This window comes from Ascidiella aspersa, chromosome 5 (assembly GCF_963924565.1).
Source record: "Ascidiella aspersa chromosome 5, kaAscAspe10.2, whole genome shotgun sequence".
Lineage (NCBI taxonomy): Eukaryota > Metazoa > Chordata > Ascidiacea > Phlebobranchia > Ascidiidae > Ascidiella > Ascidiella aspersa.
The window spans coordinates 6,150,115-6,177,601 of NC_139451.1; the positions used below are offsets into that span (position 1 = coordinate 6,150,115).

A 27,487-nucleotide genomic window follows, 5' to 3' on the forward strand; every position below is an offset into this window, starting at 1 on the left:
TTTGCCATAGTTGATTTTAACCGTAGCCATAGGATGGCTGAAAATGGTGTTTCTCTGGTGCCAAATATGGACAGCGAAACAAGTGTTGATTATTATGTAACAACTGTGAAACCTCTACCTGCACAAGATAATGCAAAACTTGGTAAGAATTTTTGAATTCCGTATTTTCCTAATGCTTTTTTTGGTTGCTTTTGCAACAGCAAACACAACAAAAAATGAGAACAAATTCAAGCAGTTAAAATTGTCCCGAGAGTGTAATATAAACTTGAGTAATTACATTATAGCTACTGGTCTGCCTAAAAACTAATGTTAAATTTAATGTAAAAAATCTTATTTATACACCTATGTTTTTATTTATAATTGAACAATAACAACATAAATAGTCGCTGGAATTAATGTGCTGTTATTTTTTTCAAGAAACAAATAACAGTAAGATTAAATGCAAATTTATTAAATTCCAGCATCTTGCCTGCAAAAAAATGCTGTCCACTTGTCCCCTTACGAATCACAGACTTGTTTACACTTGTTATGTAAACAAACTGTTATATATACAAAATGTATCCACACCTGTTGTACATGTTGTCGATAGTATTGATGCATTACTGGCACTGTCATAACATAATCCAGTAGATAAATTTCCTCATTTTGCATTTGACTAATTTTTACTTTTTTATATCTATATAAATATATATACATATATATAATATATTTTCACTTTTATGTAGAATTGGCTAAAGTCGTTTCTGTCGACCGGGCTGGCTCAGTAAAGTTAAGGAAGAGAAAGAAATCAAAACGAAGAAAGAAAAGGCTTACCAATGGTACTACAAAATTATCATAATTTAAAGTTAAATTTGTGTTTATACACAACATTGTATAAGACACTGAACATTACCTAATTAGTATAAACAAACGGTGAATAGTTAAGGTTCTCTAGTAACAGTTTATGTATTGATACCTACTTCAGAAGTATACAGAAGTATTGATACCTACTTCTGTGCACTGAACTTTACCTAATTATAATTGAAAAAAAAAGATAAATAGTTGAGGTTCTCTAGTAACAGTTTATGTATTGATACCTACTTCAGAAGTATACAGAAGTATTGATACCTACTTCTGTACACTGAACTTTACCTAATTATTATTGAAAAAAAAGATAAATAGTTGAGATTCTCTTGTAACAGTTTATGTATTTATACCTACTTCTGTACATGGGCTTTGATATTCTTATTACCACCTCCAGTCATTATGCTCCAAAGTTTATGTACCATTTCCCCTATTTTATGCCATTTGAATGATTATCAGAAATAGCCAATCCTTGAACTAAGGTGTGTTGCTGTTAACCTGCAAAACATTACATTTGCTTTTTAGCTTCAGAGGATGGCGTCATTCTAACTTCAGATGAAGATATGAGGTAAAAATTCTATTTAGTTTGTATTTCAATATGTATATTAGATGTATGTTACACATATGTAGCAATATATTATGGTAAAAAATCTTTGTCACAAACTATGGTTAGCAATGGCAGAAAAAATATTTGTGGCCAAACTATGGTTGCCATTTTGTTTTGATAGATAACTTACTCATATTGAAATCTAAAAAATTAAGTACATAATTTTCCAAGAAAGAAAATGACAAATTAGTATATCGATAGTTTTCTATTGGTAAATAATTGTAATTAAAATTTGGAGTAAAACATACATTTGTGTATACAACAATGGCATTTCTATAATGGCTTTATGTTTTAAAAAATAAATATTTGATCCACTAAGAAACAGTTAATATGCTTTCAGTTTTAGATTAAAATTTAAATTGTGAGGTTGCTTGAAATGATAAAAGTTTGATTTTGAATATTTTTTGATACTTATTTAGGGTTCGTTCGTCGAGTTCAGACGACGTCGGAAATGTGAAGCTGGTTCGAAGGTCAATATCGCTCACCGAGAGAGACCTGCACAAAAACAAAAAACAGCAATTTGCTGATGGGCCCAAGAAGATTTCTGAAAACACCCTGTCCCATTCTAACAAGGAAAATAGAGCTGAAAAGGCTGAAAACCTTCCACCCCTGGTAAGTTATATATAATTTTAGAAATAAAATTGTAATTTAAAAAAAAACAAAGCTATAATTTTTAAATTTTAGACATATATATAGTAACCCCAAAAAGGATGTTTGTATATTTGTAAGAAAAGCGCAAGGTTGGTTGCACTTTTTATCACAGTTTAAAACATAAATTTTTACTGATTTTCGAGATAGTGTATTATATTATAAATAAGCCTTTAAACAATCGTAGGATACATCAAATTCAAAGTTGTATCTTTTATTTTAGTTCTAAATCAGTTATTGTTAACATATACCCTAATTGCCAATTTAGTTTGCATTGTTTTTTAATCTGCCGCGTTTCGCTCTAGTGTTTTTTTTTTTGCTTAATATTGAGTCGCATTGTTTACTATTGGTTTCCTTCCATAATAAAATTGCCAGTCTAGAAAGGCCCCGATTTTTCCACTTTTTAAACTTTTTTTCATGCCCGACTTCAAAGCAGTAATTCCAGCATATAATTGAGGAAGATTGCTGGATCGTGAAACGACTTAAACTCTTGGCTGTTTTGTTGTCCATCAAAACAGTTTATACCTATGATGTAAGTGCTAAAATTGGAACCTCTGAAATGCACCTATTCCACTCAGATATTTTTACTGTAGAAACAAGCGAATATTTATAGCATCATGGTTTGAGGTTTTGTTAAGATGTTGTAAGTAATCAAAGCCCTTACAGAATTTGAATAACTCTTTATTCATTTTTAAAATGTTGAAAAGGCTTTAATATTTTTACTATGAATATTTACCGTTTTAAAAAAAAGAAATGTAAAAACATGTTTCTTAGCATGAACATTGAACAAATATAAATATTTCGCTTTATAAAAACAGATCATCAGTTCCTGCTAAACAAAACAAAAGTGTAGCAAACACCAAATAATATCAGTTTAAATCTAAAATGAGAACATTTTATTGCATGACGAGATGTAATACAAACAAAAGTGTTTAATCTAGTGACAAGTTCTTTCCTAGTACTGGACACAATAAAAAAAAATCTGAGTTAAACTCACCTTGACTATTTTCTTGGTAATCCTAACATAAAATGGCGAATGTATGAAACATAAAAAAAATTAAAATTAACAAATAAAATTTTTGACGTAGTCAATCCCCCCCAAGCTTTTCGTTTGTTTTTGATGTGGTTTAAAGTGCATTTTAAGACTTGTAGAAAGCCATTTGGCCAATCCCTTTAAGCTATTGGATTATACTGGATTTAGCAAATGTTAAAACGTGCCGTAAGTGGCTTTAAGATCAAAGACAAGTTAGGTGTGAGAAGGACTAAAAGCTTAATACTTTTTCGTCACAAATGCTTTTAATTCACAGCTAACCTTAAACACAAGGATTGTAATAGTAAAGAAAAATGCAAAATCTCATTCTGTTTTTTTTTTAGGATTTAGTTCTTATATAATTTTCCAAGGTTTGAAAAGCTTTTAAATAATAATTTAAAACACACACAAATGCACTGGCTCTTGAAACCTAAGACACATACAATTGATTAAGTAATTTGCTTTCTGCCTTTTTGAAAGGGTTAAGTTGACAGTACAAAAAATATATGATATTTTGCAGTCAAAGTTGCTTTGAAAACAGTGAAGTGAATAAAAATTAGTTTTGTCACAGAAAATAGCAATTATGTGCAAGTGGAAGATACTGTTTTGTGTGATTTGAGATTTGCATCATTTAAATTGCTGAATGTCACTACAAAGTTTGGCATCCACTAGTGTTTCTCAACTTTTTTTTGCGATAACCTAAATTTCACCACAAAATTTCACCACACAGTTTTTTATAATATATTTGATCTTCATTAAAGTTTGTTTTAAGGCTGTGCCTGTTGTGTCATTTTTTAGGTTAATTTAATTTTTTTTGGCCTGATGGTCTGTGGTTGTAGTAGACAAAGATAAAATAATAAATACCATTCAAATAATAAAAAAAAATAAATAATAACATAACATAAAAAAGTGTGACATAGGGTAAACATTTCAATAAACCTATCTAATTTTTAATTTCTTATATGTGAGTAATATTTTTCAGGAGAAATCTGTTGTCAGAAGAAGGGTAAAGAAGAAGAATTCATTTCGAGTAAACAGAGGTGGCATTGTTCTTGATGACACAACTCCTAATGGCATTCCAAGTTTGGTTAAAAGGTAGATTTAAGTAAATTATTTGTCTAATAGTTAAGGGAGTAAATATTATTGCGTCACCACATGTCTTCTGTTGGTAAACAGGGTTTCCACAAAGTCTCTAAATCTTTAAAAGTCTTTGAAATGGTTGGTGTAATAAAAAGCAGTGAAAAAACTGTATGTTTATATATTTGTATGTTTAGCTTGGAGTTATTTGTTAAGTAAGTGCAATAATAATAAAACACCATTTAACATTTTTTTATAGTATTCGGACTGTTTTATTTTCGATTTAATTTAAAGAAACATTGAGCAATTTAGATCTTTAAAAACCTATAGTCTTTCAAAGTCAAACCTATAGTCTTTGAATGCCACATTCAGTGTTTTTTTAAGGTGTTTTGGGGGACCGAAACAGTCCCCCAAATTTCTCCAGCGGTTTCCCAAATTTTGGACTTGCAACTTTTTGGTATTCAAATGAAACACTTGCGGTCTCTTAAAACTACTTAGCGGTCACCCAAACCAAACCTTAAAAAAAACCCTGGCCACATTGCATCTAGGTTCTAGACAGTTGTCAATATATTTGCATAATTATAAAGGTAGTAAAACATAGTCTTACCCTAGTAATCTTATTACAAATTGTAAACTGAATTTCTTATCCTTGTTGTACCACAAAACCAGCAAAACAATGGAACATTGAGTTTGTAGTTAGACATAGAAAGTCAATGCTGAAGTAGGTAGCTATTTGTAAATGTCTGTAATCATTGTTTAATTGATTGTCAACATCATCAGATGTTAACAAATACAAAACATCAACAAATAATGTTTTAAAAAATAGTATAATTGGATATTGAAGCTTTCTATATAATCATTTTTAGTTGGAGATTATGTACCTTTATTGTGTAAAATTTCTAATAGCTTTTCAGTACAGCTTATATCACGAGTTTTGTGCTGTTGATAAATATTACTTTGTTTTGTGTTAAGACCGGTACTATTGTTTTGTAATTACAAATCTAATTTCCTTTCACTATATTAGGTTAATATTAAGGCAATGTTGTTATTTCCCTTAACAACATTTCTAATATTGTGTACTGACTTTCCTCTGTTTATAGTCCATTCATATTCACTTCCTATATTAGATTTCATTCCCACGCGTTTACAGAGTTAATTAATTAGTAAAGTATATTTAAAGGTTAGGTAATGGTTAGGTTGTTGATAAAAGGCAATCATCCAATTTGAATTTTGTGTTACTGTTGTACAAATTACAACCAATATTACATGTTTTAGTTAAAATGTTGACAAAATATAAAAAAATAATCCTATAGTACTATGAATTACAAGTTATTACAAATATGTTAAAGTTAAAATGTTAATAAAAGTTGTAACAATTAATTAAAAAATTTGCAATAGTTGCAAATTTGCATTTAGAAACTCATATAAAACTAAATTCATATAAAACTTTATACATTTTTTATAAAGAAAGGAGAATTAAGTTTTTCAGAAATAAAATTTTTATTTTAAAAATATTTAACGGGTATTATATAATTTCAAAAAGATATATATCAATCAACATAAGTAACAGTTTATCCAAGATTATGAGTTATAATTGTCATCAGTTACCACTACATTTGTTTAACATATATAACTGTCATAATTATTGGAAAATATATATAAACTTTAGTTTTTAGAGATATAAAAATGAATCCAAATTTAGAATCTTTTCAGTTATAAATTAAATTATGTACCAGTTATAATTGGCATTAAACTGTCAAAGTTATCCCCAAACAGTGTTCTTTAAAACTTAATTGCAAGGTATTGCAAGCATATTTTATTGTGTTGTGTGTTTTCATATAACTATTGTTGACAGCGATATTTTCACTTTTATAGGTCAGAGTCACTACAACACCATTACGCCCCAAAGGTTAGTTGTCTGCACCTAAATGCCAATCGTGATTTTTTTAATACCCTCAAATGCATCAAAAAACAAACTTATTGCTGTATTTAAATTAACAAATTATGCAAGACCATTTATAGATTTTATAGCAATATTTTATTATGTTATTTAGTTTGCATATTGAAAGATGTTATTTTAAAAATACCATTTTGAAAACAGTGTCTAACTTTTTGTTAGTGTATTATTTCTTATTCAGATAAAAACATAATAAAATCATTTGGAAAAAACACAATTAAAGACTAAGCCAACCTGCTAATGTTTTAATTGTCTCCAATTCAATGTCAATAAGTTATAGTAACTTTATTAATTTATGTATGGTTAAGTACATAAATTAGACCACAGAAGCATGTTCTATTATGTCTATAGTTGCAATTTATGATATTTGCAATGCAGTATCTAATTTAATGCTTCAATAAATAATAATAACTCTAAAATGTACATTGGTCTTAGACTTCGTTGACATAATTATACCATAGAAGCACACTCTATTATAAGTATTTGTATAATTGCTCTTTTATAACCAATTATTTTTTACAGCCAAGCACACCAACACCTCCACCTGCATTTGAAAGCAGTGGAGAGAAAAAGGTAATAATTTGCTGCAGGAATGTATGATACTTAAAAAATTTTATTCGTACACAATACAAGTTTAAGCTTGATAATAAATTGCAAAGCCAAAAAGGTCGAGTAGCTCGACAGCATCTTGATTAAAACGTTTCGATACGAGCTTGTATCATCTTCGGTTGATGTGACTGAGAAGCACATGAAGCATCACTTATAAGAGATGGGATGCAATAGTTATCACACTGATATCTCTTATAAGTGATGCTTTTACAGATCCGTGCATAGTGTACCCAAGTTTAAGTTGTTATCCTACTGTTGTTTGGTAAATTTACTTTTTATGTAAACAATCACTGTAGATCGCAAATCATGGCTAAAGTTCCTGAAATAATTTGTTATCTGATCGTCACCCATACCACCTTAGTATCAGACGAGTACCGTTACTAACACTTGACATTGGATTTCAGCTGCGATTCAGTATATTTGAATATTCCTTATTTATGTACTATCACTATTAAACACCATTTTTAAAAATAGACAAACTTGCTTTAAAAAGAATTAGTTTAAGATTCAAAACCTTTTGCTTCATTCTAATATTACAAGTCACTTATGTACCAGTGTTACTCCTTTACTCTTGATTTTTAATTGGAAACATTTTTGCAGTTCATTGACCAGAAAAGCGCTCTGGCAACCCTTGACGCCTTTATGTCTGAAGTGCAGGAGGCCACGACTGTTGCCAAGCAACAGCATGAAGAAAAAACAACAAAAGGTATCGGAATAAATCCTGATAGAAATACCTGCGGATTGTTAAAGTAATCCAAATGTTTATAAGAATATCTTGTCGGCTTTTGCGAAGAACTACTGCTACTGACTTCAAATCGTTGGGGTTTCACAAAAGCCCAAAGATTATTTCTAAAACCTAGTTGCTGAATTTTATTAAATCTAAAACCCAATTTAGAAAAGGTTTTTATAAACAATTTTTATGTTAACATAGATTATTTTCGTTGCGTTTAGAAACAAGTTTTCGGAGGTCAAGGTCGTTGAGTGACCTTACGAAGGAAGCGGTCACCGAACTGGATGGTGTGCCCTCCAGTGGTGAAACTGCAACGAGGTTTCCACCGTTTGTTCATCAGAAAAGTGAGAGTCTAGGACAGACAAGTGTTTTTCTCTCGGAGCCCGATGTATCCATTGAGTCATCAAACAACGCTATGCTGCCATCAAGTGTTGATAGTGTGTCTGATAAGAAGAAATCACTTCACGATCTAGTTATGGGTGAGTGACTTTCTCCAAACTGTAGCCCGCTTATCACATAGTTTACCTCAACATCAACTTGCATATTTTGAGCTCAGTTGCATTTTTAGCATAACATTGAAAGCTGCAAGTAGTCAAATATTTACAAGTAAAGTGTATTTTATAACTTATCTATGATTTTCTTAATATTTGAATTCATTTTTTATGTCTATAAAGTCTATAATGACAACGCCTTTTTTCCTTTGTAGTTATAGGAATTCTAAAAAATCTGTTATATCTTTGACCGTACTTAAAAGTACTACCCCATTTAAAAAAATAAAGATACTTCAGTATTAATGAGTCTTGTTTTGTTATTTTAACCATTCATAAAGTGCAGTTAAACGTTCTGATATCATGATAAACAAATTCCACAAAGCTTTGGTCATCAACCATTGGTCAGCCTTAACTAAATCCCTCCAAGAATTTTAGAAATCTGATTAAAACTTAAATCTATGATGTAACGGTCAAATGCCTCACTGTGCTGATTAAAACTTGTGTAACTTTGCATGAGCTATTGTATTTTATCAATCTTATTTACTAAGCAAACTGTGTTATAGTTTTCAAGGAAGAATTATTCATGAAAAAAGATGGTTCTTAACACAATATTTGTTAATTAAATTGTATTGGATTAATCTTATTTACTAAGCAAACTGTGTAATAATTTCCAAGAACCATGAATGTGATATAATTTTTTTAGTTTTTTTCTAATGTATTGACTTCACATATGTAAAGTGCATGTTATACATTTTTTTTATAAAGCATTTATTTATAAACTTTTAAAACATTCCATTAAAAGCAAAGCAGGCATTTTTTACAATTAGCACAGTTTTTGCAATTAACACAGGATTTGTTATTTACTTTTTTTCTAAAACAGTTTTTTTTCTTTTCAGCCACTGATTTTGCGACCTTGACCGAACTACTTTTTAAGAAGGTGTCAGAACGGAATCCAGCAAGTCAAAAATCTCCGACAGTTAAACGGCAAGCAGGTTGGTTCTGCCTTAATTAGAGTCTTTACACAGCTGGAATTTGTGCCCAAGGCAACAGACTGTTTGCCTAATTTAAATAGTTACACCTAATTAGTTTGAATAAATAAGAATTATGTAACCATTCTAAATTGGGCTTAAGTAAGTTGCTTAAAAGTTGAATTTATATGCTACCAATATAAAATTAAAATGTTTAAAAATCGTAAAGTTAAAAGTCAAAGTATAATGTTGTCTTAATGTCCAAATATGTGTTTTCTGAAAAATCGAATATTAGCAAATCAACAAAGCAGTCCAATCTTTAAACAAACCACTTGTGTTATGTTTTTCAAGTTTACATCTAAACTGTAATGATGTCCGAATTTCCTATTGTTTTTCGTTAAAAAAAATAAATTAGCAACATAATATAACATTACAACATTTAAAAAAATTAAAGTTTTTGAATTTTTTTTACTAACTTTAGCTGTGTAATACAACTCTGTCAAAATTTCCAAGGTATTTTTACATTTAGTCCCCAGCATAATTCGCAGGTAACTTTCACTTTGAATACAACCACTTGAACTTATTTGGAAACGTTGCCTCAAGGCATTTTGTGTGTTTATTTTCTTGTTTTTTTTCAGGCAACGATTACGGCTTGGCTCATCTCGAACAAATCTGTAAACTCATGGAACAAATAGGTGGGTTTGACCTTGTCATGCTTTCAAGGTCGTGACTGCTTCCTGTTTTGTCGCAGATTATTCTCTCTGCCTAACCTCTCAAGGTCATTTATTTGACCATTGAGAAATACCTTTTACTGTTATGACTCATTTCTGGCAAACAATTATCCCTTTCCACAAACTGAAGGACAAGTGGTTAAAGTCCTATAATTACCGGTATAGTTTTGGGACAATAAGTTTTCTTTGTTGAAAATTCATTCTGAGGTTCAATTTTCTCAATTTCATTCTGAAATTCAATTTTCTCAATAAAATATTTGTAATATCGCTATTTTAGGCTGCATTTTTTGTGTAACATATAAAAAGTTAAGTATTCAATGAAACATGCACACATATGTGTGTTGATAACTGAGATCTAGCCCTTCTGAAGCTGCTTTTTGAACAACGATTTAAATTATTTAAGGTTTATGACCTTAAGTGTTAAGAAAGGTTACAACTATGTACTTTCTACAAATATTAAACTTTTTGTTTTACAGCAAACCTACGGTCAGAAAATCAAGCTCTCAAACAAAGAGTTGTGTATTTAGAATCAAGGATGGATGAAAATAAACAAGGTGTGTGTCCAATCATTATAGTTCTTCTTTAGAAATTTCTTTCCAAAAAGCAATCTTTTTTAAAGGTCCACTGGTAATTATTTTTTTGCATGGCCATAAGCACTTTCCACATTAAACATTATAAGTGTTGTGCATAACTGCCAAAAATGGATTACTTTATTTGCTTAAAATAATCATGTATAAACTTGCAAACAAAAAAATTCCTGGGAAATCTTCTTACATGCTCTTTTTAAGTCTTGTTGGTTTAGCAGCAAAATATATATATCCTTTTTGTTTAAATGGTTAAAGTTTTTTAGTTTTAGGTTAAAAAATCAGGTCAGACATTGGTAAACTTGCGCTGTTGACATGGTGGCATGCCTATTAGCTGAGGAAGTTGACTAATACTTGTCTAAAAAGTGTGTCTACTGCTAATTATCTTGGTACTTCAGCCTAAGACCGGAATTAGAACAACATCAAGGTTAAATTAAAACCCAGTTCATAATAAGACCAAAATAGGACAAATACAATGTCAGACAGATTTTCCCCAAATATCCCATAGCCTCTTCCTACAGTTGTAGGCATTATTTTGGCCATTTTTCCAAGAGGTTTAGGACTGATGGTGATTTAGATGTTAATCTTATTCAGACGATTTATTATTTTATTTTCTGGGATATTACTCGGCCTTTGACTTTATTATGTAATTTGTCTTAATAGTATGGTATCGTGGAGTATTCTACTTTAGAAATTGTTTCTTTGTAGGTCTTGCTGTGTTTTTCCTTATCTTCTGCCAAACATACAAATTATGAATTTGGACACTGTTTAATGTTGTTTAACCTTTTAAAAAGGTGATTTTTTTTGTTTTACTCCAAAAATGCAGATGGTAAGGTTCTCTTGAAAAGGCAGCAGAGACTTGTCTTGTTCAGAAATGGAAATCCACAGGGCCTAAGTTGTTTAGTTTATAGAGTGACAGCCCCACTGTGATTGAGGCTATTTCTATGAATCACACAACTGGCTTATCTGTGTCTCTATGCACTAAATCTTTGGTTGGTCACTGATATTAGTATAAAATTCACTGAGAACTATGCCTGACACACATTTTCATTTTATAAAAAAATAATATTTTTTTTTGGAAAAAACATGGAAAACCCCTAGTAAATTAAATTTATGAAAATTTCCCCTTGTGAATGGATTTTCGTTTTTTTTTGTAAATGGATTTTTTAGTTTTTTTAATGTTGTACAACTTCGTAGCTTTCCTAGCCCCATTAGACTTAACTGGCAAAACTAATACTATTTTTATAACCCATGTTACTGTACCTTTTTTAAAATTTAACTGGGAAGGCAAAAAAATAGTTGAAATTTAATGAAAATGTGATTAAACTTGGTTTAGTATTGTTCAAATTTAGTCCTTTAAAATCGAATAATTCCTAATGAACAAGCTGTGTTCTTTTTAACATAAGACTACTACACCTTGTCTAACCTTGGATAATGACACAGCAAAAAAAAAAACAAGTTAAAATCAGGAAACTGATTTCAAATCATGCACTTTTTATGTACGTATGTAGTGTATTTTTCTAGACTTTCAAAATGGACTGATTCCTAATGACAATTACCAGTTTCCGCGATCCAGACAAGTGGATAGGGGTCCTGACATTAGAAGGTAAAAACCTACTTTGCATAGAGTAAATACTAAAATCTATACAGATGACAGTCATTGTTTTAATATTCTAACTTAACTATGCTCATTTTCATTGTCATAATAGCTTTTAAGTCAATAAACAAACAAAATTAATGCATGTTGAAAAAATAGTTGTATTAGAAACAACCAAATATTATTGTTTCAATGTTCTAATGAAACATTGTTTTATTATTAACACACCATACATGTGTTTGTTTAAAAGTATTGAATTAGTAATTAAAAAAAGTTGTATTTGAAACAATCAAATAATATATTGTTGCAATATTCTAATGAAACATTGTTTTATTATTAACTGGTTTGAGGTTGCAATTATAATTAGGTTTATCTAGGTTTTCGCTTGTTGCTTCAATTAGCATTCTTTGTAGCCGAAGTTGTCTAACTTTAAACCTGAAAATCAGGTGGCACTCTTAACTACAAATTGTATTGTAATCTTGACGAGCTTTTGCACAAACTTGCTTCATCAGGTTGAAGTAGAAAACAAAAATATGTTGTTATTTGTTATGTTTAAAGATAGTAGAGCAACTGCTGATTCGACTTTGATCAACATCATTCTGTAGCTCAATACAACCCCCCATTGTAACACTCCCAGTTTTTGTTTCACTTTTCTCGATTGCATAGTGCTCAACAAATGACTAATCATTTCCTACTAACGTAGGTATTATGACTAAGCGCACATGCACTGCCTTACTTCCTAAAAGTTTTCAATATTGCAAGCGCAGCTAAGATTCACATTAAAGTTGTTTAAAGATAGTGTATTACTTAATCACTTTTAAAACAAATATATAGTGTCGCCCAGTTTTGATGGAGTGAACTATATTCTTAGAAAACCATATCCTAATCCTCTAGAAACAGTTGTTTGGATAGGAATGATCAAGTGTTATTCCAGGTTGTAAATTGATATTTAAACTTTTTAAATATTTTTCTCTTAAAAATACCAAAGTCACAATATTCAATATTGCTTGTTTACAAAAGTTTCGGCAGTATTTTAAAAAGAAAAGATTAAACAAAAACGCACAAACATGAGAACAGTGATGTCCCTACAACAGTGTTTTTAAATCACTCTTTACATTGTTATTTAAACTAAAGCTACCAATGTGAAAGCTTGCTTCGTATTTATACTGTTTTAACCTTCAAAAACTTTAATTTACATGGTACTGTGACTTAAATTTATGCATACATACAGTACGTTTAACAGCCTTAAAATAAAGGGTCAGATGTTTTTATTTGTCCAGTTTGTTATTTATGGACCAAACCTTGTGACCATTCATGCTTACACACCAGATAATTTCTTTACGATTAAATTGCGACCCCACCCTTAATTTCTTCCCCCATGGGAAGGGTGTCTCGTGATCAAATTAGCTTACTTATAGTTTTATTGTTCAGGATATCAAAGTCCAGTTTGGAGCGTAATCAAACTTTCGACGGCAGACTTCGAAGTGGTATGTCGAGCCAGTCAACTTTACAGCTTAATGGTAAGCTTTTACATTTGAAATCTCACATAACTTCATAAATATTTATGGATTTTTATGTTTTTCACTTTTTCGCAAGAATTAAAGTGTTAGTTCATAGCTTCATGTCGTAAAATTGCTAAAATTTTTCGAAAGGCTCTGTAATATGAATGTTTATATTTTTAGAGTGAATGAACAGGCATAAACTTTTTTCATAAAAATTAAAATGTTACTTTAACTGATTTTACCAAAAATTCAAAATAAAAGCATATCAAAGTTATTGTAAATTGACCATGGAAATTGACACTGATAAATTTATTTAAACTTTTAAAATAAAAGAAGCCTTTTTTCAATGATGTACCATTCAGTTTAAGAGAAGTAATTAACACCTACTTTCTAATGCTCTGCTGTGGTTTTGTTAAACCACCATATACAGGATTATGTTGGTTTACTCAACCACTAATGGCATGTCTGGATATATATAATTGAACGAGCAGCAAAGTTGAACTGCCAAAATTCACCTAAAGTGCCTGTACAGTTTAAGACAAGCAGATTAACTTGTGGGATTTTAATTTGAGACCTAGCTCTCTATAATTCCATTGATTATAATGCTTACTTGAAGCACCCAAGCTACTCATGTTGGAATGACTAATACATCGTTTTTTTTTAGAGTTTTTTTTTATTTCAACCCAAGTTGTTTTTTATATATGGCTACAAATAAAACTTCAAAGAACTATGAAAATACTTTTATCAAAAAAGTTTCATTCAAATACTCTTTTTGGTGGGGCAAAACATTGAAAACATAAAATTGAGGTATTTTTGGAGCATAATGGTTGGAGGTTGTAGTAAGACGTAAAAGAATATCAAAAGCCCATACAGAAGTAGGTATTATTTTGAACGTTTTTGAATAACTCGTTATTGAAAATGAATAAAGAGTGATTCAAAACGTTCAAAAGATACTCACTTCTGTACGAGGTATCTTAATTTTTCAAACTGTATGGGATTTTTCGTTTTTAGTAAAATTTAATTTTGCTAACGTCAGTTTCTACTTTGTACAACAAACTCCTAAGAATTAAAAATAATGTTTTTAATAAACTTACAATTAGTTGATCATGTATATCAAAACGCTTAGCTCCCTTTCAGACTTACTTATAGGAAGTATCCAAGTAGCACTTCTAATTAAGTACTTTTATATTTAGCTCCACATGACGTTTTTGACAAGCCCCTTTCCTCGTCTGCTGTCGGCTCCATCCCAACTGACAGGCCGGTTATTTACTCCAATGTCAGTCTAAAGAAAAAGTAAGTACATACACACATGCTAATAAGCTGTTTTATGTTGATATATTTTTGACAAATAGGTCTGCTATGTACAGTATAATACATGACAAAATTAAAAAAATAAATAAATAAATGTGGTTAAAGTATTGATTGAGAAGTTCTAAATGACAGAGTGGTTATTTATTGCAATGTCAGGTTAAAGAAAAAGCAGGTACATCCATATTAGGAAATAACCCATAACAACCATATAGTATAAAATAAAAAAATTAAATGTGGTTCAAATTTCGGTTTAAAAGTTCCAAATGACAGAGTGGATATTTATTCCAATGTCAGTCTAATCTCTGAAGAAACAGTATGTACATTGTACATCCACATATTGTTATAACTTACATTATCATCAGAGGTTTTTGACGATTAGTCTGCTAAGATCTTTGTACAACATAACCAATTACAACATCGAAATATAAAAATATGAAACATTAAAATATTGTTAAAATTTCAATTTCAAAATCCTAAGTGCATGGGTGTTATTTATTCCAATCTCAGTCTAAATAAAAAGTAAAAACATCCGCATTAGGTAATAACTTTATGATAGAATATTTTTGACGAATAAGTCTGCTACGATCTTGTGAACAAAATAACCAATTACAACCATCAAACACGAAAATATAAAAAAAAGTAAAAAAATTTTAAATAAATAATTATAATTTGCCAGTATTGTGATAATTTTGATATCATTTAAAACTTATCAGATACATGTACAGTATAAAACAATCACCAAACATTAAAATAATCACCTAATCGAATTTCCTTCTAAAACATGTTTTTTAATATGTGGAAAATGGTCCATTAATGTGTGCAATTTCTGCTTTAATTTCAGGCGAAGGGCATATTCCCGCGATGACCTTGAGCTGTCCAACAAAGGTCGTTGGAAGTTTTGGAGGGCACCGGTCCCGAAAAACGACAATACTGCCTCAAAAAAACAAGTTGTCTCTTCCATCAAAAACCAGCATACACAGGTAAAACGTTGAATTTGACTTTGTACGTTCAGTTAGACTTTGCACGGATCTGAACTGTAGCTTGAAAAGTGAAGTCAAATAAGTTGAGTAAATTGACATCATTTTAAAAAGACGTTTTTTAAATTCATTATTAGGTTAAATTAAAAGCCAAAAGTTCCATTGAAGACGTTTTCATACGAACTTGCATCATATTCAATTAATGTGATTGAAATCTATTAAAACTTAAAGTTGGAACGCAATTGTTATCAAATATACAATTTATATATAAGTTATCTTGACAATGATTCAATTTGTTACTATCGTCAGTCACTATGACTGAAATATATCCAAAGCTCACTTATTGCCTTTCACATTTTATAAGTGAGTTTTGGATATATTTCATTTACATTAAATGATGATGATACAAGTGCGTATCGAAACGTCTATATCAGGGGTTCTTCACATATTTTGTATGTTTTACCCTTTTAACAAAGATTAATATCATATTTACCCCCAATTTATAAAGTGGTGCTCATTTATTAAAAAGACGAAAGTAACAAATTGTATCAGTTATATTTAGAGCGACGGCTGCCCTTGTTTTTTGACAACGAGTTGTTCAATGTCTGGTAAAGTAGCCGATAATGCACAACGAATATCTGATTCAACACGTGAAGTCGGTTTCGTTCTTTATATTTGATATGCAGAAAAGCTGCTTCGCACTAGTAAGTTCAAAAAAACGTAACAACAATATTCAGAGCTCGAATACTTCTCCTTGGATTTACCCCCTAAATTTACCCCAGGTTAAGAAAGGATGGTCTATATTAACATGATGTCGGTTTACTCGACATTTTTGGCTTTGACATTGATTTTCAAGCTAAAAGTATCTTGGCTGTGAAAAAATATGAAGCATTTTGAGAATGTTTTAAATAAACCGTAAGATAATGGCGGAAGGTTGTGGTTAGATGTAGAATAAATATATGTAGCATTTTTGTATTTGAAATTTTGAACGTTTCGAGTATCTCTTTTTTATTTTCAAAGAGATTTTTCGAAACGTTCACAGTTCTACTTACTTCTGTATGGTCTTTGATTTTTTTTTTTTTATATTATTTTTTTTATTTTTTTTATTATTTTTTTTTTTTTATCTCAGCTGCATGGAAAACAACAGAGAGAGGAGCTTACAATTTTAAATTTGCTGTTTTTTCCTCACAAAGGGTTCTGCGACGCATCTGAAGAGTGCCAGTGTTACGTTGGATTCTTTGCTGAACAGCATCGATGACGATTTCAGCCAAAAAATGCTGCAATGGGAGGCGACATCGCGACCAAGCAGAGGTAAGAAAAAAATAAAAATAAAATTGATCAAGTAACTAAAAACCTATTTGATATAGGAGGTGAACTCGTTTCTTCTACTGGGTTTTTATAACTTTTACACGAATTTAAAAACGAAAGAGAATGAGTAAACAGATTAATTCAAATTTGTCAAATTTAATTGGTAGTTTAGAGCATAATGGTTGGAGGTTGTAGTTAGACGTAGTAAACATTTCAAAGGTAGGTAGCATTTTGAAACTTTCGAATAACTCTACATTCATTTTTCAACTTTATTCGAAATGTTTAAAATGATATATAGTTCTGTATGGACTTTGGTATTCTTACTATGTCTAACTAGTAGTTGTTGCCGAAATGTTTTAAAACCGTTGCGTATGACCTTACTATTGTTAAAGTCCTAACACAAATGTTATAAATTATAATATAATACCTTATTTTTTTCTAGTTTAATCACATGATATAATTTTTAAGAAATTAATTTTAAGAAAAATTCCATATTCATACAACTGGCTATATTAGACTAGTGGTCTTATCTGTATTTTACAGATTAAAGCAAATTTAAAGTATTTTAGAAAAATCTGTCTTGATAAAAATTCCATAGCTTAATTTTTAGTTTCTTTCAAAATTTATCGTTTGTTCTTTTCTTCGTGTAGGACAGCAGTTTTAAATATAGATCGCGACGCTTTTCCTCATTCGTAACACTTACTACAAAACTGTTCATGGTGTGACTCGAATTACGTCATAAATTTTCAACACTTACCAACACAATTGTGATGTATGGCCTGTTTTTAGATATAAAGGCAAAACACACGTTCCACGACAATACTTTGGGGCCTAGGGTATATATTGTCAGTAGATTGAATGTATTTTGTGTGTAACTTTAACACTTATTTTAATTTATATCTGAAGTATCAACATTGTTTTTTTCCAAGTCATTGCCAATTATTTCATCTGCAATTTATTGTATTAGTCTTTATTTTAAGTCTCTGACCAATCAAGGGCTCATTTTTTTAATTTTGTGCCTTTGTAGTTGTAGGCCAAAATTACTTTGTTTTACGTGAGCAAGATTATTGTTAAAGTACATACAAGTAGATTGCTGGCATGTTTTAAGTCTGGCATTACGGTTAATTCTAGCGTAACTGACCTCTTTTTTGTGTGATAACAGCATAAAGTACAAACCTTACTTTTAAGCCTTGTCTGTATAAGTTATTTATCCTAAATTTTGTAACAAAATAATTAGATTGCTGTATATTGCGTTTTTGGTATTTGTCAGCTGAGGTATTGCTAATTTTAATAGCTTGACAAGTAATTTTTATTGACTTGCTCTATATATGACTTGACTGGGACTTGACATGGTATTTTTTAAATTGGACTTGACTTGGATTTAATTTATGTTACATGTCGTGGCCATTCAGTCATTTCAAAATGATTTTTTCACAACACTGGATATTATACCAGCGCCAAAAGTTGCATTTAGTTTGAAACTAAAGTTATGCTTCAAAGAAATGTAGTTCAGGAGACAGCAGTCAGCCTACAGGTAGATTTAACCCTCCTAAAATTCCTGCAGTTTCCAGCTAACCCCGCATTTTTGTCATTTTTAGCCCCTTCTAGAGCTTCAGTCACCAGTACAGACACTGTCAACCGGAACGTTCACTCAAGCTCGTCGAAAACCAGTCAAGCGGCAAGTGACGACAACACCAGGTTGCATTTTACTTCACAGAACAGGTGCGTACCTTTGCAATGTAAACTATGAAAACTCTTTTTAAAATTCTATTGTACATAGTCCGTCAAAAACTACAGAACCTCACTTTTTGAGGTTCGTCTTTTGGCCTCATGTTTTCGAAAAAAAAACTTTTTTATGAAAGCCGGTAGGCACATTGAGTTTGGCATTCAATGTCGTAAACAAGTTATACAAAAGTTTATATTTTGCTTAGGTCCGGTATAAGTCTCATGAAATAATTTACAGTCATACAAAAAAATGTAATATAATATACATGTCCTTCGCTTCAACAAAAACTTCTGTAATGTCCGTTACTAGAAAGGCGTTTTCAATAAACATAAGCAGCAATTATTTGCTGTTTGCCGAGAAAAAATTCTTTAAATCGCATTGCCAATTGTAAATACTGAGGCAGATAAGGTCCTGATTCAACACTGAAAAGTTCCGCATTCAGACCGCGGTCCGCCAGTTAAGTAGCCCTGATATACACTATACTGGTTGTTTTTTGTGCGAAAATTATGATAAGTAACCCAATTTAAAAAAAAGAATGCTTAATTAAAACACTCAAGTTCAACCCACGTAAAAACTTGTAACGTAATTAGCCTTTGTATGGGGTCTTATACATTACGAATCTATTAAATAGCAAATGACGTCTTCATAAGTTCAAATAACAACGAGTGATAGCGTAGCGATACTAAACAAGTCCACCTCATAACGCAAAAATCTACTCCTTCTTGTTTGAAATGACTAGGACTGGGACCTAAGTCATTTTAAAATGGCAATATTGAAAAAAAGTATAATTCAGCATTTATCAATTTGAATGCGTTGTTTGTGCCCTAGGAAAGTATTTAACATTAAAACCTACGAGAAGAAGAAAAAAAGTGATGCACAGTGTGTGAGATATTCAGAGAAATTTAAATCTGGATGACCGAACAGAATGTGATTCAACAAAACAGGATGCGACAAAGAAAAAATCATACCCCATTATGCTTTAAATACTTTGCCATTTTGAACACGACTCCGATGTGATATTGTTGGTAAAGCCCTAATTACCACTACAACGTCTTGGTAAAATTTGTAGCATTATATAAACAGTTGGACCTAAAAGTACTAAAAGTCTATCAACTTTGCTCCAAAATTTGTACTTTAAAGCCATTAAATTTGCATGTGACTTACAGCAAAGTGGAAGAGCAACCTTTGAGGGAGAAGGGAAGTGGCAAGAAGCGAATGAGCAGGTGGGAAAGAGCAGCTAGGAAACTCTCCTGGCATGGAGATTACAGGTTAGTAAGTGTTTGCTGCTAAAGATGTTATTCTAAGTACATTATACAGCAACGTGAATTCGGTGACTATTTCTGAAGATTACAAGTCAGTAGGAAAGTAGTGATTTGGTAATATTGGCTACTAAAATACTTTCCTGATACTATTGCTCTATGCCAGTTTGGATACTTTCGATGTTGATTTATGTATTGTACATTAAACAAGCGACTTGAAATCGCAAAAACGCTGCGGTATCGCATGGTCACGTGACCATTATTCAGTACCTTCACAAAACTGATTTGTTTCTCTTTAAAGCCACGGAGACTGCTAGTGTGTTTTGGCCAAGTAATTAGGTTAGGTGTAGGACAAAGTGCTCTCAATCGTCTATGCGCCATATTTGCATAAACCCTTAGCTTTAAATAAAAATAGTGCTTTTTACCTATACTTATGATATTCGTTCTCACTTTATTTTAATAGTGGTATGAGCTAGTACCGAAAGGTCCAAAAAACAAAACAGGTGAGATTAGTCATTTAAATTGACAGTTCTTGCATTTTTAAATCAACAGGCGAAGCAAGTCAATGGATCGCATCAACGTGGAACCAGACCCAAATGCCAAAGGTAAACATACTAAACTCAATTATATGTTTATTCCTGTTTGTCTTCATTTTTTTTATTGTCCTAATTTTTAATTGTGTATATTTTTTAATAATTTTTTTTTAATACTTCCCTACATTTCTGTTTTTTCTAATTTTAATTGTTTTCAATGATCTCTTGCGCTGATGAATAACTTTGAAAAACAGCACTACGTGAAAATCAATTTAAAATGAAAAATACATAATATAGGCAACTAAAGTTTATTGGTTCACTTAATTTTATTTGTCCATTTTTTGTTGGTTTTGGAATAACTTTAAACTTCTTTTTGAAAAAAAAAACTGTTAGCTGAGCTACTGATTTTATGAGGGCGATTTTTGACTTGTTTATTCTCGCTATGTAGTTTAACGTTTATTCTCGCTAACCGCAAGTTTCTTGTCCTAGATTCACTTGAACATCTGCACAGTACGAAAGCGGTTAAGGATTTCTACAAGTCAATGCCTTGTGTTATGACAGGTAACTAAACCACAAGACTATATTTAGGGCAGTCATGTATCGTATATATACAATATACATATGTCCATTTTTGTTTTGACTTTCTAAGATAAAAACACAAAGAAAAATTAAGAGAATGCAACTGTTTCATCTTAGTACAAGTAACAATAACCACAGTTGCTGTAGTTGCACAAGTTTTTATGTTGCTTTTCAGAATCGCAAGCGAGCGCTGGATCTAATGGCTCCTTCCCTGATAGAGGTAAGGACTAAATCCTTATATATGTGCCCAGTGTTTTTTAAGGTGTTTTATCCAGCGGTTTCCCAAATTTTGGACTTGCAACTTTTTGGTATTTATATGAAACACTCGCGGTCTCTTAAAACTACTTAGCGGTCACCCAAACCAAACCTTAAAAAAACCCTGTATGTGCCAGTTGCATTTAGTTTCTAAATTCGTACTTGGCCATATAAGGAAAGTATTTTCTAGCCTTGCCTTGTTTCATGGAAATTTTGATAAATTAAGTGTTTTCAGTAAAGCCCAAGTTCATAACGGTGGTAAAATATTTATTATATTTCAACATTTTTAACTTTTGGTTGTTAAAATATGCTTTGTTCTCTTTTTGACCTCAATTTAACCTCAAAATCGCATCTATATTCCACTAAACGTCATGTCAGAAAATATGACAATTCTACGTGATATACTTTGTGTATAAAGTTATGGGCAAAAATCGTTCTGAAACCTATGAATTCAAACCTAACTTTGTCGTTAAACAGGTTAATATTTGTTACGCAGATCACAGTGGAAACCGGTCTACCGAATGGTCGGCTTTGCAAGAGGCTTTCCCCACCAATAAAAGTTCAATCGGAGATCCTATCAGAAGGTTTGTCCAACCTAAACTTCGGGAAATTGTGGTTACATCACTTTTTGGAGGGGGGTTGAGGGATTATGAAATATTGCACTTTGCTAGCGTATTTTCTATATTAATTTTTTTCGTCATTTTTTAAATTGTGATACTTATAACCAACGCCTATATCCATAAATTGTAATTATTCAACACTCGCAAGATTTTAGCAAACCTTTGTTTTAAGATTTCTCAAAAAAAACATTTTTCTTGGTCCCTCACGTTCCAGCTTACTTCCACCACTGGTTTCAAGTAAATTGTTACTTTTTGCTTTTTCAGGTTGATAAGTGCCAGTCAGTCGCGCTTGGCCGCACCTCTACGTAAGAAGACAAACAAACGAAGAAGTTGGTCATTCACGAAACGACCTTCGTCAAAGTTTTTTCTGCCAACCTCAGGTAAAATGGGGTTTGGGTTCAATCAAAACGGGATTCTTTTTGTAAATTAAACGTATCCCGTAATAGACCTGGGCTTTAAACATGTTTGAACTGAGAGTGATTCAGTTTAAACCTGGAACAGTCTCGCGCAAAGAGGTAGAAATATAACTTTTGCCCATCTTAAATAAGTCGACCTTCGTTTTACGTATTCCCGACGACCTAGAGAAAAACGGGGGTTTGTGAATTGTGGATAATGTACACGAAGTTATTTGCAATCAAACAGTTTAATTAATTTTTTTCATTTCGACTAACAACATTTTCCCCCGTAACGATAAAAAGCACGGGCGTTTTTTATTATTCATTTAACGACAATCAGACGGCAGCCTTACGACTGAAGAATACCTTTTGCCGTGTCACCGTTTGCAACGAGCAACACACTTTGGCTTTTCGCTGGCCCTTCCACCTAATTTCTCATTTTCTATATTTCCTGGTTTTTCGAAAACCCGTGGAAATCAATAAACTACGTTACATTGCGGTAGTTACTGTTTCCTCGAAAAATTAAACTTGTTTCCAGGTGATTTCGCCAACAACTTGGAAATGGCCGAGTCGATAGGAGAGCAATACACATTACAACTGGATCAAGAAGACGTGAAATCTATCAATAACAGTGAGTGTTTTATGGTAAAAGGGCACAGCCCTTTTTAGGCGATCGCTTTACTTAAAATACCAAAGAAATATCAAAGTACATGCAAACGCTTTAGGGCTAGATCATAAAACACCAATGTGTGACGTAACAATCCTATATAACCCGGGCGAAAATTTGTCGTATGCCCACCCGAGTTTGCGCTTTTTCTCAGCGTTTGTTTGTTTAAGTTAGCTTGAATATAATTTGTTTTCCAAAAAGACATTAGTATCCGGTTAGCGTTCATTTAACGTAACTTCCAACACATATCAGTTGAATTTAAGTGCATACGTTTTTTCCCCATTAAGTTGTACAAAGCGTCTTTGCCCTTACTCGTCCAATGTTATTTCCCAAATGCTCATCTTTTTTTCTTTGCATTTGCTTGTATTGTTTTCAGCTTTGTTTATCTCGAGTTTAAGATTTTCGTTTATTATTTAGCACTTGTCCGTTAGAGCTACTAAGCATATTGTGAGCTCAGCAAACTCACAGAAGCCTTGACAACCTGACGATTTAACGTCTTGGCGCTAAGTAAATCACTTTGAATCTCTAAAATGTTTTCGCTTAGGTGTCAAAGATGACGAACTGAGTTATTTGAGAAGAAACACTCTCGACCTTAGAGAAAAGGTAAAAATTGACACACCTAACTTTAGCAAATGCTCAATTTACTACTATTGTTTGCTTTACAATACGACTAACTGAGGATCAGCGTATTTAGCCGTTATTCAGTTTCATAAATTGTCATAAATTTACAAAAAATCTTTAAAAAAAATGTCTGTCCTCGGTTGTTTGGGTATAGTGACGTCACAATCAATACATTTCTATTGATGCTGCCACTGTGAGTTCATTTTATGCGGCGATAAATTAACTTGCCTGTTTACTTTTAGCTGAGGGAAATGGAAAAAGTTCACGAAGAAGAAGACAATGGCAAAAAAGTCGCGCCAGCTAGGAAAGGTAAACACCTTGTAGCATTAAATAATTATTAGGTAAAAGGTGCATTACAAAAAATGAACATTTAAATTGAACTGTAGCAGATTGACCGTTGTATAGCAATATCAGCTGACAAGTCACATCAATATTCAATAATTGCAAAGGTAAATTTATTCTACAATATTTTTTTCAGCCCGTCCAGCGTCTTCAATGGCTCGACTCCACAACGGTACGTAACGAACATCTGGTTGTTACGTCACAATTAATTTTGAGCCTTTGCTATTGTTCGATTTTAAGTTTATTATTTGCAGCCTATTTTGCTTTACTTTTTTATTAACCTGTTATTATGTCATACAATTAAGTCTGTTATGATTTAAATCTAAGTCTACGTTCGACCATTCTTTTTATGATATTAATTTGTTTTTTAATTTTATGGAATATGATCTATTGTGACGTCATATATTACGTTTGTTATGATTTAAAATCGATTTTCGACCAATCAGATTCGTCGGATGAAGGCGACGAAGATAGAAGGTTTGATATTTTATTTGCACGCAAAAAAAACTAAAGCATGACTTTTCGGCAACTAAACAACCAGCTTATTCCTGCCTTGTGTTTCTGTGAGGATGTTGCGGGCGAAAAAGATTTCGCCGCTTTTTTCACGCCCCTTGTAGTAAACTTTAAAAGTTGCAATTTTTCTCCAAATCTTCAGACTACAGAAACCTCTCAACTTTTCATTCTTTATTTTTTAGACGAAAAGTTTTGACTTTATGTTTTACTTTAAGCTTTAAAGCTTTCCGAAATTTTATGCATCTATATTGCGCCATGAACGGTATAACAGTGAACGTCGGTGATTTCAAAAAGTGACGTCATCAAAACTAAACAGAAATGACGTCACGAATTAAAATTATAAATCACTTTGTCCCGCTTTGAAGCATGTTTTCACCTTTTGCAAATATTTTTTTATTTTCTCGATTTCCTTTTTGTTTTTTACTCTAGCATTTCTGTATGACGTCAGAAGCATGTGACGCAAGCATGTTCCGGTTGACTAACACCGGTCAGTGGAAATGAAGATGGAATGTTTTCGCATGAAGCATGATATTTCGAAGCCACTTAACCAATGTATTTAAAAGTATTTTCTTTCCAAGAACTTTGCACGAAATAACACAAAATTTAGACGAAATTTCCTTAAAAATAAATTCTAGGTTTTAGCCAAACCTCTTTATACACATTTCTACAACTGATTTCGATTCTTTTGGAGTCATTTTGAATACAATTTAAGATGTATTTAAAATTCTCGGGCAAAAATCAACTAACCTGGCGATATCCCATTTCTAACCCAGCTTAACAGTATTCAGTTCCCAAATATGTGTGTTTAAACTTGTAAATTTAATTAATTGCGAGACATAGAGCAAGTTTTGTAGATTATTTTTGTCTTTTTGTATTTGCCCAAAATATTCCATCGCCTAGGACAACCAAGCAAACAAACAAATACGATTTATTAACGCTAAATTTCTGAATTTTTCACTCTAATAACGTATTTCCGTGTTTAACACAAAAACAATAAACTAATTTAAATTAAATTCCGGTAAACGTGGTAAAGTGAAAAAAATGTAAATCAAATGAAAAGTCCTTTACCACATTTTACCAGGGCAAAGTGTCCGTTCTTTCCGGCGTTCAAGACTCGCCGCCAACAAACCCCTGTATTCGTCTGACCACGCGACCGGCGGCGCCATGTCACCCCTGCAAGAGGAGGCCCTCGGTTCCGTGGCCAGCCTGCCCGACTTTATCCCCCCCGCGCAAGAAGACGACGGCGCGAGCACAAATCGCCGACACACCATTTCCTCGTGGCACGTCAAAAAGCCGCGGCCACGCGAGCGCGGTGGCGCCCCAGAGCTGGAAGTCGAGGTTTCGTGTGAAAGCGACTCTCTGGTGACGCCGGTGGTGAGCTACATCAGCCAGAAAGTGTCGACCGTGGTGGTTCGCGGCGAGAGCTCGATTCGCCGGCGACCGACTCGGCTCAACGTCGGCGCGAAACTGTCCGAGCTGGAACTCGGCGAAAAGGCGGATTCGCTCGCGGAAAGCGGAACGGCTGTTGGCGGATCGGCGCCGCGGAAACGAATCTCCGGGAAGCTTCTCTCGCAGATTATCCGCTTCTCGCCGAAAAACAAGTCGCGACGCGGAAGGACAACGGCCGAACCGCGCAAGACAATCGAAGCGCGGGAAAATTCGCAGGACTCGGTGAGCACGGCGACCTCTGGCGAGCTGAAAACGCCAAAGAAAAAGCGGAATATTTTCAAGGCCTTTGGCGCCCGACGCAAAATCCAATCGACCGGTGACGACGTCGGTGCCAAGCCGTCCTCTCCCGCTATTACGTCGTCCGATAACGACGTCGCCCGCTCGAAGCCGACAAACTCGTCGCCGAAGAAAAGCGCGCGCAAAACTGACGACGACGCGCCCGTTCTCGTGGTGACGTCGTCGAACAGCAACGACGGCGTGACGAAGGCGAGGCAGTCGAGCAAGATCGCCGAGCTGAGTCACCGCCTGAGCACGGGCAGCGTTCGCAGCAGGACTTGGAGCGAACGGTCGGGCGGGCTCCAGGTCAAGCAGGGACTGGTCGGTCGCTTGAGCAAGCGCTTCAATCGCGCCGAGGCCAAGGCAAGCAGCTTTAGGTCGAAAAAAGGTGAATCGAACAACAACGACTAGTGACGACGGCGCCTTTCCGGCGAAATAAATTTCTAGCGCGACTGTATCGTTATGTTTGCATTGCAACGTTTTCGCAAATTAACAATACAGCAATAAAAAGAACAATAATTCAAAAAGAAAGATAACAATACCCACCCCATTTTACTAATTTCGCTATAGTTAGTTTTATTTGCAACTTTGCTCGGTTATTGTTTTTATTATATGAGCTGTATAAAAATGTCTTTGTCTTTTTGTCAGTTCTATACTCTCTTTTAGGACTTTCGTAAAATCGCAAAACACGTGTTTTTAGTTTTTTAAGTGAATTATCATGATTTACCTTTGTGAGACCTAAACAGCGTCGGTATACCTATAACATTCGCCGCATTGAATTGAAGTTTATTGCATTCTTGCCATTTGCCTTTGCGTGAGCCATAATGTTTAGATGTTCCTCGTTTAGTTCAGCACATGGGTGTGTAGAGTGCCAATCGAATCGCGACGGTCTTCCAAAACTAGTAAATGTTTCTGTGTTTTTTGTTTGGCGTACAAGCACATTCCAAATCTATATAAGCTTCGTTTTTAAACCCACAAAGAGTCGTAGTTGATTTTCGAAACAATCTCTCTTTTTCCTTGGTAGGAACTTTTAACAAATAACCGACAAAAAAAAAAACAATTCTGCCGTAATTCAGATAGTTTTATATTTCTCTAAAAAAATCAACGCTGTTTTGGTTTGTTTGTATTTCGCTCGTAATTATAACTAATAACATTTTTTTTATTAGAATTTAACCGCTATCCTTTAAAATCATTACAGCATTTTTGCTTGTCATATGCCTACATTCGTGTTGTATTTTTCCACTTTGCTGCTGTTTGTTTGACTAGAGTCGTTGTACCAAGT

General features: G+C 32.8%; 1 protein-coding gene across 1 annotated transcript; it reads left to right on the top strand.

Annotated features, from left to right (window-relative positions):
* On the top strand, positions 1–27,487 carry LOC146141629 (uncharacterized). The gene is made up of 29 exons (XM_083390210.1): positions 1–142; positions 726–818; positions 1,369–1,411; positions 1,870–2,062; positions 4,111–4,223; positions 6,081–6,114; positions 6,685–6,735; positions 7,372–7,477; positions 7,723–7,980; positions 8,889–8,984; positions 9,599–9,655; positions 10,168–10,245; positions 11,800–11,881; positions 13,304–13,392; positions 14,568–14,667; positions 15,527–15,665; positions 16,856–16,973; positions 18,569–18,692; positions 19,863–19,964; positions 20,508–20,560; positions 20,978–21,049; positions 21,243–21,287; positions 21,819–21,906; positions 22,207–22,322; positions 22,876–22,968; positions 23,549–23,607; positions 23,868–23,934; positions 24,104–24,139; positions 25,562–27,487. Exons 1-29 carry the CDS (start codon positions 34–36, stop codon positions 26,614–26,616), a joined length of 3,669 nt encoding a protein of 1,222 aa, XP_083246336.1. The 5' UTR covers positions 1–33; the 3' UTR covers positions 26,617–27,487.

Excerpts from the sequence above, each read along its gene's own strand:
- LOC146141629 (XM_083390210.1), top strand. The coding sequence starts at position 34 with ATGGCTGAAAATGGTGTTTCTCTGGTGCCAAATATGGACAGCGAAACA. Across the intron at positions 7,981-8,888 it reads ACTTCACGATCTAGTTATGG|CCACTGATTTTGCGACCTTG; the intron begins GTGAGTGACTTT and ends TTTTCTTTTCAG. Across the intron at positions 22,323-22,875 it reads GTTTTTTCTGCCAACCTCAG|GTGATTTCGCCAACAACTTG; the intron begins GTAAAATGGGGT and ends ACTTGTTTCCAG.